Source organism: Hemicordylus capensis, chromosome 6 (assembly GCF_027244095.1).
Source record: "Hemicordylus capensis ecotype Gifberg chromosome 6, rHemCap1.1.pri, whole genome shotgun sequence".
NCBI classification, from domain to species: Eukaryota; Metazoa; Chordata; class Lepidosauria; order Squamata; family Cordylidae; genus Hemicordylus; species Hemicordylus capensis.
Genome location: NC_069662.1, coordinates 139115287 through 139136705, shown reverse-complemented (window position 1 = coordinate 139136705; position 21419 = coordinate 139115287). Strand labels below are relative to the sequence as shown.

Here is a 21419-nt window from a genome sequence, read left to right as displayed (position 1 = left end):
AACACTTCCATCAAGCACCAGGTGTTCATGCTTCACAGCAGATGTTCAACTCTGTCAATACTGATCACCTTGTGAGGGTTGGGGGAAGGCTGATGCTAGAAACTCCTGTCAACACTGGACTCTATTCAGTAGCAGATAACTTTCTCTCTGGATCAAAGCTAAGGTTTCAGATTTTTTTTAAATAGTCCAAAACATTTACAAAAGAATAATAAATACAGGCAATCAGAACACTACCTCTTCAGGACAGCCACTATCTACCCAGTCTTGCCGGTGACGATCAAATCCACTGGAACATCTTTAGATGATGGAAGAGATTAAAACGGTCCGGATGCAAATGAAAAATAGATTGGTTGGATAAGGAGGAAAGAGGAGAGGGAAAAGAAAAAGAAATTAAGTCCTTTACTTTTAAATCTGTATGATCAACAGAGTAGTCACTTTATTCAGGATGATCTTTCAAGTCAAAATGATTAATGCTTTTCTATAAGGAACTAATTTTCATGATTAGACAATTTGGGATGTCAAAGTCTTTTTGCTTTGGACAGTTAATAGCTTCACTGTACGATGCATAGGAGATTAAGGTTTCATCCCAAGCCTGTGGATTTAAGCCAATTTAATTTATTCTGTCCTGTTTTTTTCTTCTTCATTTGTATAAAGTCATGCCACAAAGAACACAATGTACTAGCCACTACAGCTTTCCTTTCATCAAACTAGGTGATCCGAGATGTGAATCCTTCCTTAAATGTCTGATTAGTGCATGCCCAGGCTTTAGACAAGAACCTATCCAAAACAGGCTCAGCGGCAATTTGGAACACATTTTTTTTGCTTTAAGTTTCTGTTTTCATAGCAAAAGATTTAGGATACACATAAACCTTTACCCCAATCAACTAAAAATCAATGACGCCCCCCTACCCCAATTATAATTCATGATATATAATGAGCATATTTTCAAAACAGCTGGTAAAATATTATTCTCATGGAGCATCCAACTGAAGAAGAATCAAGGATGTTTTAGACAGCTTGAAAACCTAGAATGGAGAATGCTCCAACAATGCACCTTATAGGGTAAAGAAGATTAAGCAGAAACTAAGCTAAATTTCATTGCAATATGTTGCACAAAGGTAAACAAGCACTATTATGAGAGAGTGATTGTTTGATTTTTTTGAAATCAAAACAACCATCTTTTTTAAACCCATAGTTATTTTGAAGAAGGTGTATCTCGCTTTTCACCCAGATAACTCAAAGTAGTTAACAATCGAATACAATATTCAGGCTCATCAAAAGCAAAGAACAAAACCCTGAAAATCACAATAGAATAATAACACATTACACAGACTACAAAAATATAATATCATCAGATTATCATTATTTCAGAAGCATAATTCAAAACACAAATTCAGATCAGCAGATATATCCCAAAGGCTGGGGCATAGCAAGGTTGGAGTAGACTCTGGGACAAAAAGTGAAGATGGGCCTCTGCCCCCTACTGCCTTCTTCAGAGAGGCATGAGGAGGACAGCAAAGAACAAGCTGTCACCCAGTCAGTGACTCCCTCCCTCAGGGGCCCAGCAATACTGTCCCTCCCCCTTGTTTTATTGCACCAACGCCCCTGCCAAAGGTTAAATGGAACAGTTAAGTTTTCACTTCCTGCCAACAGATGAGTAGTGATGGAGCCATGTGGACCTCCACAACCTTGGAAACACAAATAAAAAGCCCTGCCCCTTGTGTTCACCAATCAGTGAAACACAGACAAGCATCTCCAGTGTGCCTCTTAGCATTCATGCAGGTTGATATGGGAAGAGGCTATCCTTATGATATAAAGAAATGTCAATGGCATTATGCCTCTTATTCTTTTATTATGAAACATTTTTCTATCACAAACTGCTTTTCATTTACATTTGCAACTATGAGGCAGGGCTGTTATTCAGAGGAGGTTGTCCAGAGCTATACAATGAGCTGACATAACGACAGGTTGCTTACCTGTCACTTACCTGTAACTTCTAGTGGTCCTCTGTGCTCTTACATGATTGGGCTTTGCGCCTGCACAGAGACTTCGTCGGAGTATTTCCAAGCTGAAATTCTTCTCTTTGAAATGGGCGGCAGTACGCAGCAGACTAAGAGGGGAGGATGGGTGGGCATGTAAGAGCACAGATGACCACTAGAAGAACCAAAGTTACAGGTAAGCAACCTGTCATTCTTTGATGTGGTCTCTGTGCTCAACACGACTGGGCACATAGCAAGCTGCACCCTGTACAGATCTTACCTGGAGGTGGGACGTCATGCAAAGCGCAATTGTAAGACTGCAGTGCCAAAGGCAGCATCTCGACAAGAACGGATGTCTAAGGCATAGTGCTGCATAAAGGAGTGCAGGTCATCCAGCTAGCAGCCTGGCAGATGACATCCAGAGGAATGGCCCTTTCAAATGCAGTGGAGGCTGCCACGGCCCTGGTGGAGTGAGCCTTTAGCGGGGAGGCAATTGTTTCTTAGCGATCTGATAACACAATGTGATAGTTTGGGTTACCCAGCAAGAGATAGTTTGAGTGGAGGCTTGACAACCATGGCTGGGGCCCGAGTGGGAGAGGAACAAGTCTGGAGAGGAGTGCCAGCCTGTTGTGCGATGTACATAGCACACCAGAGCTCTCCAGATATCAAGAATGTGCAGGCATCGCTGAGCGCTGTCTGACAGATTTGGGAAGAGCACAGGAAGAGTAAGGGGTTGCGAACGGTGGAAGGAGGAGACAACCCTGGGCAGAAAGGAGACATTGGTACGGAGGACCACTTTGTCCTTGTGGAAGGTCAGGTAAGGCTCATCCACATGGAGGGCTCTGAGTTTGCTGACTTGGTGAGCAGAAGTAATGGCCACCATAAAGGCCATCTTGCAGGAAAGGAGATCATCAGAGGAGGAAGTCATGGGTTCAAATGGGAGGCCCATCAAGCAGGTGAGTACAAGGGAAATGTTCCAAGAAGGGGCTGTGACCGGGGCATCTGGGTACAGGTGGGAGAGACCCTTCAAGAAGAGTTTGATGATAGCGTGCTGAAACCAAGATGTAGAAGTAGGAGGGGAGTGGGCGACAATGGCAGCTAGATGGACTTTGAGGGACGACATCTTCAAGTCCAACTCCTTGAGGGAGAGAAGGTAGGCATAGACATGTTGAGCAAAATCTCCAGCGATGACTCTTTGGAAGTCAGGAAGTTCAGGAAATGTGTCCATTTATGCTGCTAGGACTTTACTGTTGTAAGTTTTCATGAAGCTGCGAGAATGAGTTAGAGTTTGGCAGAAAGGCGGTCTGATCCACCATGCTGTGAGGCAGAGGCAGAGGACATTGGGATGCAGTAGCTGACTGGACTGCTGAGACAGAAGGTGAGGAAGTCGGGGGGAGTACCTGCTGGTCGAGAGGTTTATTAGGCTGGTGGTAGTACCTGTTGGTTGAGAGTTTCATTAGGCTGGGAAACCACGGCCTCCTGGGCCACCATGGGGTGATGAGGATGCACTCTGGTTGGTCCTGAAGGAGCTTTAGTATGATCCTGGGGATCAAAGGAAGGGGGGGAGGTACCCTGAAAGTCCCATCCATGAGACTGTGAAGGCGTCTCCTAGGGACTGATTGCTGAGAACTGCTCTGGAGCAGTAAAGGCAGCACTGGGCATTTTTTGGGGGGGGGGGGGGGAGTAAAGCCAAAGAGGTCTACCTCCAGATGGAACTAGTGATGAAAGATAGCTTTGAGAGTTTGGCAATGTAATTGTCATTTGTGGGAGATGACTCCCATCCTGCTGAGAGTGTCCACCTGAGTGTTGGCAATGCCATGGATATGAATCACCTTGAGTGTGATGGAGTGTTGGACGCACCAATGCCAGAGAGCCATAGACAGGTGAAGAAGGTGTGTTGAGGTTGTGCCATGCTGACTGTTGAGGTAGGATTTCGTGGTAGTATTGTCTGTCTGAATGGTGATGGCAGAATGAGTTAGAAGTGGGAGCAAATCGCAGAGGGCTTTGAAAATTGCCAACAGTTCTAAGTAATTGATGTGGTGAGTGGCCTCTAACATTGTCCAGAGGTCTTGTAGGTAGAGGCCCTCCATGTGCACTCCCCAGCCATTCTCTGACGCATCTGTAGTCAGAATGAAGCGGGGAGGTGGAGTATGAAATGGGGATCCAAAGCACAGGTTGTGAGGATCTTGCCACCGGTGAAGAGATAGGCGCATCTGCAGGGGTTCACATAGCCAGCAGCTTTGGAGGTCGCGCTGAGGATGGAAATTGTGCAGGAACCAATGCTGGAGTGGCCTGGATCTGAGGCGAGCTTGAGGAAGCACATGTGTGGTGGAGGCCATATAGCCTAGGAGCTGTTGGATGACATGAGCTCTGTGGCAGTGTTGGGCAGCCTCTTTGGCAGACAGGGAGAGGATAGGCTTAATTTGGCAATCGGGTAGGGAAAGTCTTGCGTGAACAGAGTTGAGGAGGAGACCCAGGAACTCTATGCACTGGGATGGCGTAAGTTTGGATTTTTTTGGTTTTTTGGTAGTTGATTTGGAGGCTGAGACTGGTTAGGAGAGAGATTCTAACCGAGACTGGTTAGGAGGGGGCCAGACACTTTGTGAATACCCATGGCCGACAGGTAGGGCTCTGAACTGGTAGGTGGTGCCCTGACTTGTGAAACATAGGTATCACCGATGCTGAGGGTAGGTGGTGAGATGGTAGTAAGCATCCTTGAGGTCCAAAGAGATGAACCATGCACCCTTGTGTAGGAGGGTGAGGATGGTGGGGATGGTGACCATCCGAAAACATCTGTAGGTGATGCAGCGGATGAGTTTTTGAAGGTCCAAGATAGGGTGAAGGCCCCCATCTGTCTTTGGAACTGTGAAGTAGGTGGAATGGAAACCTTGGGAATTTGGGTTGAGAACTGGTTCTATTGCTTGTTTGCTGAGGAGTGTAGCAAGTGACTTCTGATAGCAGAGTAGGAGTAGGCGTGGCAAGGATGGGAAGATTCTGTCTGTGGAGGGGAGTTTAGCCCTGCACTGGACACAAAACTAAAATGTGACCTTACTGGCCATAAGAGAGCCAGAAGGCCTAGACCTGGTGCCCTAAAGGGCCGGGTGTGTGTGCATGGACACGGACGTGGAGTAGTAACTAAAAACACAAAAAGGAAAGGCAGATAAAACTGAACTAAAAGAGAGAGAGAGAGAGAGAGAGAGAGAGAGAGAGGAGTAAAACTACGAAGGGTAATGAAGGTTTTTGTTAGTTTGGTTTTCAGCTCGGAGCAACTCACAGAGGTGTCAATCTGTCGGTGGATGAAGAAAGACTGAGGAGGACTGCTGGGACACATGTGTACTGCACCAGAGGGGGCGGGGTTACAGCCCATTTCAGAGAGAAGAATTTCAGCTTGGAAAGACTCTGACGAGGTCACAGGCACAAAGCCCAATTGTGCTGAGCACAGAGACCACGTCAAAGAACTAAGATAATGCTTAAGCCCAAGTCTCCAAAAGACACTGACATTGCACTGGTCCATCAAAGCTCAGTACTGTCTACAATGACTGGTACTTGCTCTTTAGGGTCTCACACAGGGGTTTTTCCCAGCCCTAACTAGAGATACCAGATTGAACCTGGGAATGACTGCATTCAAAACATGTTCACTGCCACAGAGCTATGGTCCCTGAGGACTTGAACTTGACTGCATTGCAGTATCCACCAAACCCATGCAAGGCCTGGAAGCCCATGGCTGCTCCTGTCATCCCTAACTCCCTGATGAATCGTTTATTAGACCAACAACCTTCAATGTGACAGCCAAAGTTCTGGCTGAAGCTTAATACTTTACACAGCCCATCTGGTGAGCTTTCCCTTGCACAGGCTACTACCAACCATGGGAGCCCCTTCTCTGTCTCACACTGAGAGATCCAGTGACCCCCTTCTCTCCGGGTTCTGCAAGCATGCAGGTTACTCCCACAGACAACAAGAACAGTCTAGGCATTAATCACCTGCAGAGAAGTGGGGTGCTGTATCCCACTATGTAAGGTGCAGAAGGATTGAACATGTTGTGTGGACACAGTGCCGCCCCTTGGGGGGGGGGTGCAGGGCTCGGGGCCCGCCCCCTGCGCCTGACATCAGCAGTGGCTGATGTCAGATGTAGCAGGGTGTGTGGCCTCACTCTGAAAAGGGGCTGTGTGCCCCGTTTCAGAGCAAATGCCAGTCATGTTGCGAGCGCAGTGCTGGTGGAAGCTGCTCTCTTTGCCTTAAGGCAGGGACAGCCGCTCCTGGCCATGCTGTGAACACAGTGTTCACAGTATTTGCTCTGAAATGGAGCCTGTGGCCCTGTTTCAGAGCGAAGCTGCACCCCCTGCATCAGGTGCAGAGGGCACGGGGCTTGCTTCCCCCCCGCCCCCGCAGGCAAGCACACGTGGTGGGCAGCTGCAGCGGCCACTGTGTGCTGCCACCAAGAGCCGAGCGTGCGGGCACAGCAGGGCCCCTCCAAACGCAGGGCCCAGGGCTACCACCCTGGTCGCCCCACCCTAAGGTTGGGCCTGTGTGGACAGCACTGTGGCATCAAGGTTGCTATGTAGGGGAAGCAAAGACTCACTAGCACCCTATGGGGCTGGATTCTGTTCACAGTCCTTGCTTTTTGAAATTATCTTCCCATTCAAGTATTACGCAACTCTGTGTTTAAAGCCTATGGGGAAATCTTATATTTATCATGCATTTCATCTAGATGGGGAGCTAGAGTTATAAATGAAGATGACTAAATAGACTAAGGTTGCACTCCTCAAATTGATCATTATTTGCCCTTTGGAATATTATCTGTCCTACCTTCATTTTGAACAAAACAAGCCAGCTTTCTGCACTACTGAAGAAGGCAATCTGTGTTCACAAACTGCATAGCTATACTATATGAGAGGAACTGAAATCATTCTTGTCAAAAAATATGTGGAACAAGCAAATAATCTGGAGTACCGTACTCATTCCTAAGGGACTTAAAATGGCTAGGACCAGCTCTTTTGATTCTTGCCTGATGCACTGGTGTTTTATTTATCTGGAGCAAAAGAGTTTTGGCTCCAAGTGAAGCTATCTACAAAATGTTTCAAAGGCATATGTCAGAGAGCCATCAGTCATGGAGTATATAATCATTGTTGCATCCCCAAATTATGACTCTGCAAGCTATCATTACCCTGTATTTCCCGCTTAGAACACAGCATTTAATAAGGCTTACATTTGCTGGCACAGTGATAATTCCCCATTGCCATGAAAACACCATAGTAGATTTGATTAGTTATGCCATTTGTACCATCTGTCAACACAGCCGTTTTATAACAACTTCATTCTCAAAGGATGACCCAAGTCTTCACCTAGTGAAGCAATTAACAAGCCACATTCTAGGACATGAGAACAAGGGCCTTATTTGAAAAACAAAACAAAACAAAACAAAACAAAGAATTCGCTGCTTCTCTGTTTACATGGAACACAGAAATGTGATTTTAGGACTCCTAGAGGGACTTAAAAAGTGTTTACAGACATAATGGAGATGGTTTGATTTGGCTAGTGACTCCTGATGGAGTGCCACAGAGAACTGAGCAGAATTATTTCAAGGAGATGCTGCGAGGCAGAAAGAAGCTGTAAACATCGTGAGGTCTCCTAGGGATCATTTGTCCCTATTTCTGGCACAGAAAAATAAGGTTGGGTTATTATTTACTATGCTACCTAGACATTTTCTTCCACTTTTAGAGAGGTCAAATAATCTCAGAACTGCCAATCTGAAACCAAAATATTTTTAGAAAGTTATGTGCAGTATATAGGGTTTGGGATGATACACTCAAGAAAATCACTGGAATTCGCCTTCACTGCCGCTCCATGGCAGGAAAAGCTGCTTCTTTCCTATATAATTCCTAATGTTGCATATATCAGGCTGTCTACAAATAAATAAATTCATTCTTGCCCACAGTTAAGGGAAAGAAGCACTGGTAACCCTGCTTTAGATATCACAGCAAGAAATAACTCACAAAAGAGAATAGTTTCCTTCCAGATCCAAAAGTAACCTGAAACCAGCAAAACTGGATTCTTTTTCATCCCAGTTCATCATATTACCAGACAACATTGAAACTATAAGGATATTCACACACACAATACTCAAAGAAGAAGTAACCAAAGTTACTTGAAGAAAAAAGTCATCTCAGAACTTGTAGAAAGAACTTCTGTGTAGAGCTTTTTTAAACTATTGTGCAGAAGTGGTAACAATTTGTATCTAGAAACACTGGAGAAATTAGAGATTCTTTAGACTAGGGGAGACTGAAAGCTGTCAAATGTATAGTCTCAGAATGTGTCAGTTTGCTGTCAAATCTGAACAGACAGCAGAGTGAAAAGAAGCCCGTGCAAATTCTTGTGTTGGGGAAATATCTGAAAGCAGGAGGAAGGTACTGTATATTACGAGGGCGTCTTTTCTTCATAGTGGAAATAACAAGCTCAGTTGAGTCCACATTGAGTCTTATTCAGCAGCGAGAAAAGAAAAGATGTAACAGGTCATGTATTTAAAATAATTCCAAATAGTATACTTAAGCAATAGTATTAACCTTATCAAATTAAGAATCAGAGAAGCAGTTTTAAGTTATGGCATGCTAGCATTTTAAAGTTATGTATTTTCAACCTTGTGTATGCAGAATTAGTAAAAGGCAGTTGAATAAAATATAGAAGTCTTGCTCATGACCTCGCTGGGGAGGGCGGGTGGGCTGTGGGGAAGGCGGGAGCTTGAATGCCGTTTCCAGCAGATAAGCAGCCCCCATCTGCTCCTCCGCCACACCACACGCCCACACGAGCAGTGGTGCAGTGGTGGGAGATGCTGGGAGCGGGAAACCTCACCCCCTCCCACATCCCAGCATGCCCCAGGGCACGGGCGAGGTGGCTACTCTCATCAGAGCAGTCGCCATGCCTGGCATGGCCATTCCTGCCCACCCACCCTCGCCCTGGCTCGCTGCTAGAAATGGGAAGTAGTAGGGGAAGCAGTTTAACCTGGCAGTGATCGCTCAGATGATCGGCAGCTGAAGTGAACAAACTACCAGTTTGTTTCCGGGTCCAATTCAAGGTGCTGGTTTTGACCTTTAAAGCCCTTAACGGTTTGGGCCCGGGATAGCTGAGGGACTGCCTGCTCCCAAGGGTTGCTGCCTGCTTGGCGAGGTCATCTGAGGGGGCTCTGCTCCAGGTGCCGACAATGAGGGAGGCTCAGTTGTCATGCACACGGGACAGGGCCTTCTCTGTTGCTGCCCCCAGACTCTGGAATGCTCTCCCAGTGGCTATTCGCTCCTCAGTCTCCATCACAGCTTTTAGAAAGCATGTTAAATCTTGGCTTTTTACCCAGGCTTTTATATGATTGTCTCTGCTGCTTCTTCTTCTTTGTTCTTTGTATTTTGTATTGCTTTTTCTACTTGTAACTCAGACACTGATACCATCAATTATACATGTATTCTCATGTCTAAGAATACCTATTATATTGGTGGGCAGGGGCTGTAACCTTTGGCTGCACATGGTAGCCAGCCAAAATGTGTGTGTGGCATCCTGCCTCTTCCCCAATTCAGGAGAAGGACAGAGGTTCATCTCTGATATTGGGTTGAGCTTTACATAAGAACATAGGAGCTGTCTTATACTGAATCAGACCATTGGTTATTATTGTCTATAATGACTAGAAGCGGCCCTCCAAGATTTTAGGCAGGAATCTTTCCCTGCCCAACCTGGAGATGCCAGAGATTGAACCTGTTACCTTCTAAATGTTAGCAGATCCTCTACCACTGTTCTGGCCCATCCCCTAAGTATCTTACAGCAGACAGTGCTCACATGTGGTCACCCATCCAAATGCAAACCCAAGTGAATCTTGCTTAGCAAAGGGGACAAATCATGCTCTCCACCCTGGTCTGAGATACAGCAAGCAAGCTTAGATGCACTGAGATGCAGCAAACCTGCTTGCTGATTTTGAGTGCCTCCAAAGCCCAGAACTAGGTAAGGGATAACACACCTCCTCACTTTCAGTTGGGGCTTATCCCACAAATGTACTTACTAGAATAAAAGATACATTCAGCACTAGCAGACACATTTGTGGACCGTTATTGAAGGGTTATCATTTGAGTCCAGCTGTGGAAAGCATAAGTAAACGGGAAAGGATGACTAAAGCAGAACTGTTCTGCTGATTTAATCAAGACAGACAAGAAACAAGCTAAGGAATAGCTGGAAGGTCCCATGACAGATGGCATTCATCGAGCTTGGGTGGTGCGGGCTCCAAGTTCAAGCCGTATTGGTTTTTTCCTCCCCTCTAGGTCACATTTGTCTTTAGATGAATGCAAAGTCAAATTTAAATGAACACACAGCAAAAACAGTCAAATGCTGATTACTGATGAATTATAGAAGAGTAGGGGCTCATCAGTTTTCTCATTAGGAAGACCCATTAGCACTCATTATAACCAGAGGTGGGAAGTAAATGGTTTAATTACTGCTATTATGTAATGCATACTGTGGAAAAGTCAGGGACAAAGAATATCTAAGGATGGCTATTCATGGCTTGTTTCATACTCAGGATAGATACTAGAATATATAACGTACACATACACCACCAGTTGTGAAGGCTGCATCTTTCTATAAACAAATTTCTCTTTCAAATACACAGAAGTGGGTGCTGCCTGAACCTTTCCCAGCCATCACTTTCTGTGTACTTGATTTGTGCCATTCACACCTTTCCCAATTTGTGCAGATTATCTCTATTTTGTCTTAGGCCAAAGAATTGTGGGAGAACCATGTACCATGCAAAGTAAAGTGCTGGGGAATTGTTAAAGAATCAGTAAGGGGACTGGTAGATACAGCCCAAACCCCCTATGAGCTTCTTGGTAGGAAGTCATGTGTTCTCAGTCAGGAAAACAGCAAAGGCAGTCCAAACCAGGGATCCTCAACGTTGGGTCTCCAGATGTTATTGGACTTAAACTCCCATAATCCCCAGCCCCAATGGCCTTTGGTTGAGGATTATGGGAGTTTAAGTCCAATAGCATCTGGAGACCCAACGTTGAGAATCCCTGGTCCACAGAATCAAAAATTAGGTAGGATAAGGTTTGGGAGCTGTGCACTCTCCCAATTTTTGCTTGTGTGTGAGCAAATAACTAGACAGGAGGAGCTGAGAATGATTGTGTGAGGCAGAAGATGTGTAAGACAGCTTTTCCTCCTGATTGATTTGATTGACTGATTAAGTGACGTCAAATCGGTGTCGATTCTTAGCGACCACATAGATAGATTCTAGATGGATTTCCTACTACCGTAGTAAAATGCTGAGTATGGAAGCTGGGTAGGACAGCGCTGTCCTACCTAGCTTCTGCCTAACACACAATCACTCTCCACTCTTCCACCTAGTTTTTTGCTCACACACCAGCAAAATGTTCCCAAACTTGGGTAGGACACTTCAATTCGGTGAATGGCCTTTGTGTGAAAAAAAGAAAAGATTTGACATCTGCCTGTATCAGTCTGCAGCTCAGTGTATGAAATACAGAGAAAAAAGAAAGCATCTTAAATAGAGACACATAAATATGCTTAACCATAAACAAATTCTTGGATGACAAATATGTTAAACCACAAACACTATTGCAGAATACAGAAATACACAGAACATGTGGCTGTAGCTCCCTGGTAGAACATTGGCTTTGCATGCAGAAGGTCCCGGGTTCATTCCCTGATATCTCCAGGCAGGGCTGGGAAAGACTTCTGACAGAAACCTTGGGGAGCTGATGCCAGTCAGTGTAGACAATACTGAGCTAGATGGACCAATGGTCTTGACTCGGTATAAGGCAGCCTCCTATGTTCCTAAGTAGATCCCAATGGGGAAAATAATAAAGATACTTTTCTCTGTAACCATGTACATGATTCAGTCTGATGATTTATAAATACAATTTACACAGCATGTGCAACAGTGATGCGTGCAACACCAGGAACTCAATAGGAGGCCTGTTAATGTACCATTTTCACACACCTGAGTGTGCATATTCAAACAATGTATTCAGCTAACTTGGTAGGAGTGAAAAGGGAAGTTGCTTCACACCACATATGTGTTTCCCCCCTAACACCCACACAGCCTTTTGGGTGTTTGTGACACCTTGGTATTTGATAAGAACACAATTAGATTTAAAGCTCATGGAGAGAAACTTCTGTACCAACTATTTCTGATCCTAATGGGCATTTGAACAGCATTCAATTTCAAATTAGTTTAGTGTCTGTTTATAAACTTAATCTTAATTTCTTTCTTGGACAATTAACTTTATTTTTAAGGGAACTAATTACTTCATTACTATGAGCAAGCAGTAGAGACAGTGCATGCCCTTTAATCAAGGCTTCCCATAAAATGTTTTTGCTATTATGGATATTCAGTGACCATGTATCTGTTAGAACTTTTGCAGAAGTGCTTGGTTAGGTCTGAGAAAATTATAGCAACCAATCCAATGCCACTTGCACTAACTAGAAATGTGTGAGAAAAATAATTCTGAATTGTGTTAAAATATGATCAGAGGGACTTAGGAGGCAAAGGAGCAAAACACAGTCTATTGAATTCCAAGTTAGCAACAGGTTAAACCACTACAGATGTTTAGATGTAGCAATTTCATTAGCAACCATGACAAGCTATTTCTCAAATGCAGAGACATTTTTTTTTAAAAAACCCTGTGTATGGGAATCACAAACTCACTCCGCTGTGCAATCATATAGTGTACAACCAGAGAAATTGAGCCTCATATATAAGGATGAGCAAAGAAGGTACTTCCTGAAACAATAGGCTGGTTCTCACAAACATTGGGTGGGACAAGCATCATATTCAGTTTCGGGAGCTGTACACACTCCTGATTTTTGATCGTGCATGAGTAAAAACCTAGGTAGGAGGAGGCAGTAGTGACCATGTGAGAACCCCATGCTGGATAGGATAGTGCCATCCTACCTAGTAGGGATGTGCGAGCTGGATTTTAGCACCAGCTGCTGACTCTCAAGTCTCCACTGTTGCAGTGGCTGCCCCCACCACAGCTTCATTTTAATGGTAAAATTAAATGATTCCACCAGCTCCCCCGCCCCCACTTTAAAGCTAATCTTTATAGGCTAGGCAATCCTAGCCAGATTCCCCTTTACAAGTAAACCCTCCCCAGCCGGCCCACAAGCTGGTTCCACAAACTGGGTGGCGGGGGTGGGGGAAGGGTCCGGTTCAAATTCAGATGTGCAACCTTGGACTGCCAGAACTGGGCCAGCTGGGGGGGAAAGTAGGGGGAAAAGCCATCCTACCTAGCAAAAGGTTCCAACATAATCATTTCCCCCATCTCCTGCCTAGGTTTTTAATCACACATGATCAAAAATCAGGAGTGTGCACAACTCCTGGAACTGGGTAGGATGCTTGTCCTACCCAGTTTATGGTCGTGTGAACTAGCCTTATAAGTAGTTTTTAGGGATGTGTATGGCATTGTCCTCTATTCAGTTCAAGCCTACAGGAGAGGGATCCTGCTTTGCTTTGGGTCAAATCTTTTGGCGCTCTGAAACTTTGCTCCAGTACTTTGGCCCCACCTTCACTCCTAGTAGTACTGCTTTCCTGAGGGAGCAGATAGCAACGTCTGTGCTTTAAATTAAAAATGCCCTTTCCCCCCACATCAATTCTCCTGGGGTCCTGGGAATGGTGTGGTGCTCTTGTGAACCGTAGTCTTTTTTGAGGCTGCAAAAAATCAGCCTCCCAGGTTAAGTAACTTACTCCCAAGTGTGGGAGTAAGTTACTCATGTGGGAGTAAATGCAGCTTTGGAGGGTGCAGGGCTTAGTCTAGTTTGCTTTGTTTTGGGCCCACAACTAGACTCTGTTTTGATTCAGACCAAAGTGAGCCCTGAAATTTCACACAGCCCTAATAGTCTTAGAATAATAAGCCAAGCATCCCCCCCCCCCCCGGTACAAGCAAAGGTCATGACGGTGCTCACAATATAACATCCAGATATTCAATCAATAAAAAGCTTTTATGTGAGCTCAAGAATATAAGTGGATTCACTCACAATTCACCACCGTTTCTTCTACAAAAGCAGGTCTCCTCGTGTGTGTTGCAACAGCTAAACTGCCCACTTCATATGCTAAATGTTTATAGTTATTGCACAGCAGAAGTTCTTTTTTCATCAAGCTATTAGTTTCTGTTGCCTAGGTCAAAATACCAAATAGTAATTTCTTCCTGGGTAATACATATATGGGACAGAACAAAAAATAACTGCCTAGGGCTTATATATATTGCATTCTACAGATGCATAATCTCTGTTCATAGGTACAGAGTTGGCACAGGCTAAAGCTTTATAGCCACAAAGGCTCTTTGCAGGAAACCAGAGGTTAAGTAATAGAAATAACTTTCCAAAATGTGTACCTCTGTAATATGCTGAAAATAAGTCAAAGGTCTGGAAGTATTCCATATCCTGCTGAGTACGGTAATCTCCTAATTTATTCTTAATGGTTTCCGGTGCACGGCTTAAATAAATCTTTCTTAGGTTGTGCAGATTTAGCCCCCAAAGCTATACTTTATGGTTACAATTAGACAATTGGCTATTTACATTACCATATTTTTGCTGTTCTAAGTGGCATTTCTTTGGTATTCTACTAGCATCCATCTGTTCTAGTTTAACTCGATGATGAACTAAGTAAATAGTCATTACAACTGGAATTAACCCACATTCTTCTCTAATCTGAACTGCTCTAGTACCTAGTAGAACACATACATTATACATTTCTTTGGGGAAACTTCTATCTTTAAAAAACCACTAAAACTATATTGCCTTTATAGACACCTATGGTGCAGCCACATTTGGAATACTGTGTACTAGCTGATCTGGTGCAGAGCATCAGTGCCCCTAGTTCTCCCCATCTTCATTTTTTCTTCAGCCCCAGTCCATCGTTCTCCTCCCTTCAGCCCCAGTCCATTCTCCCCACCCTTCAGCTTCAGTCTGTTCTCCCTCCTCCCTTCTGCCCCAGTCCATTCTCCCCCCCCTCTTAAGCCCGAGTCAGTTCCTCCCCTCCCTTCAGCCCCTGTCAGTTCTCTCTCCCCTCCCTTCAGCCCCAGACCCTTCTCCCCCTTCCAGTCCGCTTTCTCTCACTGCCCTCCGGGGGCGCTTTCCCTCACTGCCCACCTGCCAATGCTTTCCCTCCCTGCCCGCTGGCCGGCCTGGCTGCCATCTGCCTGTCCCCGCCGCTATCCAGCAGCTGCTCGCAAACTCTCATGAAAGCTGCCATGCATGGGATCAGCGACGGGTATGCCTAAGAGAGAGTGTGTGAATGAATATCCATGCCGGGACGGGCTCTCCAATAATCCTATCAATAGTTTTAATGGATACACCTCTGAGCCTACGTCAGTGACTCATCTCCTCTGTAATGGGGAGATCATTATTTCGCCACCTTATCTTGTCCCTTCTTCCTGCTGGCACAACGGGTGTGATCTCCTGTGAGAGGAGGGGGGTGAGGTGGTTCACTCTAAGTACAGGGTGTCCTTGAAAGTTAACTCGATATAGTTGAGTTTATTTAGCTGGGACTCCCATCTGGGGAGAGGGGGTGCATCTTATCCCCATTCCAATTTGTTTTGTTTGCAGCCAAATCTAGGGGCAACTAGCCCACTGCCAACTAAGTGACTTGTCCCCATGTGTACTGAGAGCTCACACTGCATTCAGCTCCTGAGCATATACGAAGTGCAATCTCCAAGCCTGGAGATGCAAGCCAACAGGGAGGCTCCTGGGAGAATACACGTAGCTTGTAACATCCTACAATGGCAATACCACAAGCCATTTTCAGCCCAGCATTCTCTGTGTGTGTCTCCACCTATCAACTTCTCAACGCCTAGACCAATATGAACCAAATCGGCTGCAGCTGTAGGGACAAATAGGGATGCCCTAATGGCATGGTGTGTGATGATGTCATCCACTCCAATTCAAGCTGGCGGCCGCATGAACATCTGAGGCTCAAGCGGGCTAATTTGTGGACTGTCTAACCAATTTAAACCAAATTAGGTACAGTTGCAGTGGGTGACACACAGGGACACCTCAACGGCGTAGTTTGTGATGATGTCATCCACACCCATTCAAGATGGCGGACACAAACTTTTGAGGTGCAAGTGGGCTAACTTGTGAACCGTTTAACCGATTTGAACCAAATTTGTTACAGCTGTAGGGACACATAGGGATGCCCTAATGGAGTGGTGTGTGATGATGTCATCCACTCCAATTCAATATGGAGGCCATGTGAACATCTGAGGTGCAAGTGCACTAATCTGTGGACTGTTTAATCAATTTAAACTAAATTAGATACAGTTGCAGTGAGTAACACACAGGAACACCTCAACAGTGTAGTTTGTGATGATGTCATCCACACCTATTCAAGATGGCGGCCGCGTAAACGTTTGAGGTGCAAGTGGGCTAAGTAGTGGACCGCTTAACTGATTTGAACCAAATTTGCTACAGCTTTAGGGACACCTAGGGACACCTCAACAGCAAAGATTGTGATGATATCATCCACCCCAAATCAAGATATTGGACATGAAAACTTTTGAGGCACAAGTGCACTAACTTGTGGACAGTTTAACCAATTTGAACCAAATTTGCTACAGCTGAATGGACACATAGGGATGCCCCAATAGTATAATTTGCGATGATGTCTCCCACCCCGATCCAAGGTGGCAGGATGTAGACAGTGAAAGGAAAGTAGGCTGATTAGTTCTTACTAGAACAACTTGTTTGAAACCAGATACCCAGGCCTAATCTGTTCTATCTCTTAGCAATGAAGGGATCTCTTGTGGCAGATTGGGTATCGGCTAAGTACCATGATTTGGGGTCATGAGAATTAAATAGCCAAAACAAAAAACAAAAACAAAAACAAACCCCCCCCCCGAAATAAATTACTTGAAGTTCCTTAATCATTTTAACACAGTTTGGGGAGCTTGAAATTAACATCATTTGGGCAAAACTCACAAGTCTTCAATTATTTTTGCTAAATGAGTGTTTAGAAGTATATATTCATAGCTTAATAATTTTAAATAAAACTTAACATTAAGATCCTTTGTTTCCATTAAAAAGAAAAGTAGCATTTATAGTACTGCTTGCTGCAAAATATCAGAAAGTTTCCTAATATAACATTCCTTTTGAATCCTGAAAAAATGCATTGCCATAAACAGAATAATGTAAACAATTATTCAAAATTAGCACTGAGTTTTAAATTATTTTATATGCATTTGCAATATGAATATTTCTTATTGCCTGCTCAGCTCCTAGCATAATTCCTGCCCCCACCTACATATTCCTTTCATTGTAATCATTTTTAACAACATGGTAATATAACTGGAGACAAAGAACAGTCTATAACACTTCAAGTACAGCAGCCACCTCTGTGGAAACCTCCCTACATAAGAACAGCCATGCTGGATCAGGCCCAAGGCCATCCAGTCCAGCACCCTGTTTCACACAGTGGCCCACCAGATGCCTCTGAGAAGCCCACAAGTAAGACGTGAGGGCATGTCCCCTCTCCTGTTGTTGCTCCCCTGCAACTGGTATTTAGTGACATCTTGCCTCTGAGGCTGAAGGTGGCCTTTAGCCAGCCACCAGACTAGTAGCCACTGATAGACCTTTCTTCCATGACTTTGTCTAAGCCACTTTTAAAGCCATCCAAGCTAGTGGCCATCACCACATCCCGTGGCAGAGAGGTAGTGAACTGATCTATGTGCACAAAGAAATACATGTGTGGAGCTCCTATGTCAGAATATTTCTGGAATATTTCCATGCACTACAATGTGTAACTTCATGTACCATCTTATTGTAGTCTTGTCTTACATTATTTAACTTGCATACTGAATTTTTATATAACTTGCTCACAATCCTGTCCTTCTCAGAGTGAACTCAAATGCTAGTCTATACTTTGCTGAACAGGTACCTCTTTTTTTTTTTTTAAGTGTTTTGGGAATGCAAGGCAATATCACAAACTGACCCCAGAGCTGAATTGGTGCTAAATAGTAATTTGTGATGCAGAAAATGCTCTTTGGTTTCCAAACACGGATTCCATTTTGATGGGAAAGGTATAATTTTTTTTTTTTCAGAATGGAAGCTAAAAACCCAAAAACATGAAATTGCAGTAAATACAAGTCGTAATACTGTGAGGGTTGGGGGGACGCACACAACTGTGATGAAGCTGCGGTGATCCATTCTAGAAACATTTTGGTTACCACAGTAATTGTAACTTGGCCATTCAGTCACCCTGCCCTGGTGTACTTTACTTTATCGCAGTGTCATGCCTGGGATCGTGTCATGCCTGGGATCACAGTCTCCAAACAACTCCCTTCCTCTGATCCTGTTCATAGGCTGTGGAAATGGCCTCAGAGGTGCTGGGGAGGGGGTTAATTATCACCCTCTTCCTCTACCAGCTGTCAGGGAGAGGTGTGAGACTGTCCCTCACTGGGAGTCTCTCGATCCAAATCACTCTCATCTCTCCAGACCTCCTCATCCTTGGCTATCCAAGCCTTAAATAAAGCCCTGCAATCAGGGCAATCCCAACCACCCGCTCCTGACTCCGCCCTCTCCAATGTAGTTGCCTGCATCCTCCCTGCCTCAGCTGTTGCCTGTCTTGTCAGCTGTTGAGGCCCTGCCTTCTCTTCTTCACCACCAGGAGGCAACCTGTTGGGCCACGCTGGCCTACCCATGGCCTGTGGGTTCCTGGGTGTCCTGGCTCTCCCGCATAACTGTGTAAGGTCCAAAATGGCTTTGTCTGTACCCAGGAGCTGTATTGCCTCCGTCTTCTCAGCCCCCTGACCGGGCACGTACTCGGGCTTCCCCACGGCCGGCAGGAAGGCCTGACATGTAGTCAATGTGACAATGAAAAACTTTACTGAGGGTGCTAATTTAAATTTAAAACACGCCGTGTAGGTTGAAAACACAGCCAGTTATCTTGTCAACTCTGCTGGTGATTTATGTGGGGCTTTTAAAAGTAGCTGTCCCCAAATGAAGCACGAACAGATGCACTCACCAAGGGAGACACCATCGCCAATTCAACTTCTCTATGTTATCAAATATTCTCGCAATCTGCTTCAGGTAGGAGGATGGGCCAGCCTGGGTTTGGAAGCCATGTATGCTTCCCATTGGCGATCATAAAAATTCTACAAGCGAGGTAGGAGCAAGGGGAAATGAGTGTCTGAGAGCTGGGTACAGAGGTGGGAGGTGTGGGGAGTACTTTTCTTCCACCCTCACTCTGGCACTGGGTATAAGTCCTGAGTTTGCTGTTGCCACCCCCTCAGTACCCAGCTCACAGACAATCATTTCCCCCTCCTCCTCCCTTGATCGGAGGATTCTCACACTGGCCAATCAGGACCACGCAAGGCTGCCATGCCCAGTCTTGCTGCTGCCCAGATAAGGATTGTGAGAACCAGTTCAAAGCTGTAGTAGCAATGGCATGATCAGGATAGGGCAGAGCTGCACAACTTCAGTCCTCCTGCAGATGTTGGAATACAACTCCCATGATCCCTTGGTACTGGCCACTATGGCTGAGCAAGATGGGAGTTGTAACCCCCAAACAGCTGCAGGGCTGAGATAGTGCAGCCCTGGGATAGCGTCTGGTGGAATTTTCCCTAGTTTGCTTTCAGATCAACTCGGGTATTAGATGTTGGTTAAGGCATGGGAAGGTGGAGGGAAGCAGGTCAGGATCTAGGATTTTTAGGGATCCCTGTGGCAGCCCCCTCAAATTGCAATGCTGTCCCCATACTCTCCCCCTGAGAGCCAGTACTCTAAGAGTTCTGCACTCTTGCTGGGAATAGTTCTACTGTTTGGATGTAATAGGTTACAAGCTCCATTCACATCACTTCCTGCCATTCTTTTTGGTATAATGATTCCCTATATACCCTCCCTCCATGCAGCTCTTAGGAGAGTAGCAACCAGAGTGGATGACTTGGAGAAGCAATCTGAGCTACGCTTGGATGAGCTGGCTGGCTGGACACATGGTAGCTTGCATTGGGCTATGGGTGTGCACTCCTTGGGCAGCAATTTTTGATTCCTTCTGATGAGAAGCTATGATACTCCAAATTGCCCAGATCACCTTCTGCAGTCCCAAAGATGTTGTGGTGGCAAGCATGAATTGTCCCCTTTGCTAAGCAGGGTCTGCTCTGGTCTGCATTTGAATGGGAGAATTCTGCTTAGGTGATGGGGCTGCTCTGTGAAGCAGCATGTCTTTCTCTTGCATGCAGAAAGTTCCAAGTTCCCTCCCTGGCATCTCCAGATAGGGCTGGGAGAGACTCCTGCCTGTAACCTTGGAGAAGCCACTGCCAGTCTGTGTAGACAGTACTGAGCTAGATGGACAACAGGTCTGACTCAGTATATGGCATCTTCCTAAATTCCTAAGGGAGGAATCCAGGCTCAACCACGGCCCAAGGGTCTGCACTACGGGTGTGCACAAAACAGATTTTGCATTTTGTTTTGAGTTTGAAACTAAATGCAAAATGCTTGGCACATGTTGTCAAAACAGAGGCCAAGCTGGCTGTTTCAACGAAACAAACTCAAAACGTTTCAAGTGCCATTTTGGAGGGCTGTTTTTCCGGGGAGAGCTGGTTTACTGATTGGGGTTGGTGGGTAGACCAGTCCTCCGAGGTGGGCTGATGCATCAAGTCCAGAGTGGAGGCCTGGTCTACCCACCTCACACAGTGGGTAGACCAGGTCTCAGCTCCAGACTTGGTACATCAGCTCACCCTGGATGACTGGTCTACCCGCTGATCCCAATTGGTAGACAGCTCTCCCTGGAAAATCAGCCCCTCAAAATGGTTCTTGAAACATTAGCAGTCGAAGTGGAGTTGTTTTGTTTCAAGCTCAAAACAGGCCCTTTATGTGAAGGGCATTTTGTTTTGAGCTTGAAACACTCAAAATGGCCGATTTCGAGCTTGAAACGTTTTGAGACCAAAATGTTTTGCATATCCCTAGTCTGCACAACTGAAAGCTCACCCCGGAAGCCAGTTCAGGGACACATACCCAGGCAAAGACTCAGTGAAGCTACTGATTTGTCCCCCTTCCAATTGACTGACATGGGAGAAGAAGGCGGGGGTTCAAAGGCAGGGAATGACAGGCAAAAACAGCTAGAAGCGATGGAAGTGGGGTGCTTGAGGAGGAGCTGACCACTTTTGTTGTTAGGACTGCCTCAAGTCAGCTATCTTGGGTTCTCAAAAGGTCACTTAATCCAACTCTGACTTTTGTGCCTGAGCACACCACAGAAACAAAGAAAGAAGAGGGGGGCAGGTTCAAAAAGGAAGGAGTTAAAAAAGGAGGGAAACCCCTCACTGTGCAAAAGAGAAAACGTTCTTCTTAAAATTCAAATATAAAGAACTTATAACAGAGTCAGGGCATCAGCTCAAGGGTCTAAACCTAAAAGTAAAGCAAATAAAATATCACACTTAATACTTTTAATATCTCATTAAACATGAAGCACCC

General features: G+C 45.2%; 1 protein-coding gene across 5 annotated transcripts in view; it reads right to left on the bottom strand.

Moving 5' to 3' along the window:
- PLXDC2 (plexin domain containing 2) overlaps positions 1-21419 on the bottom strand; it is a 379100-nt gene that overhangs the window by 41967 nt on the left and 315714 nt on the right. For all 5 annotated transcript variants that reach the window (XM_053261826.1, XM_053261829.1, XM_053261827.1 and 2 more), the window contains one exon: positions 235-295. In XM_053261826.1, coding sequence (XP_053117801.1) covers positions 235-295 — 61 coding nt within the window. The remainder of the gene's footprint in view (positions 1-234; positions 296-21419) is intronic.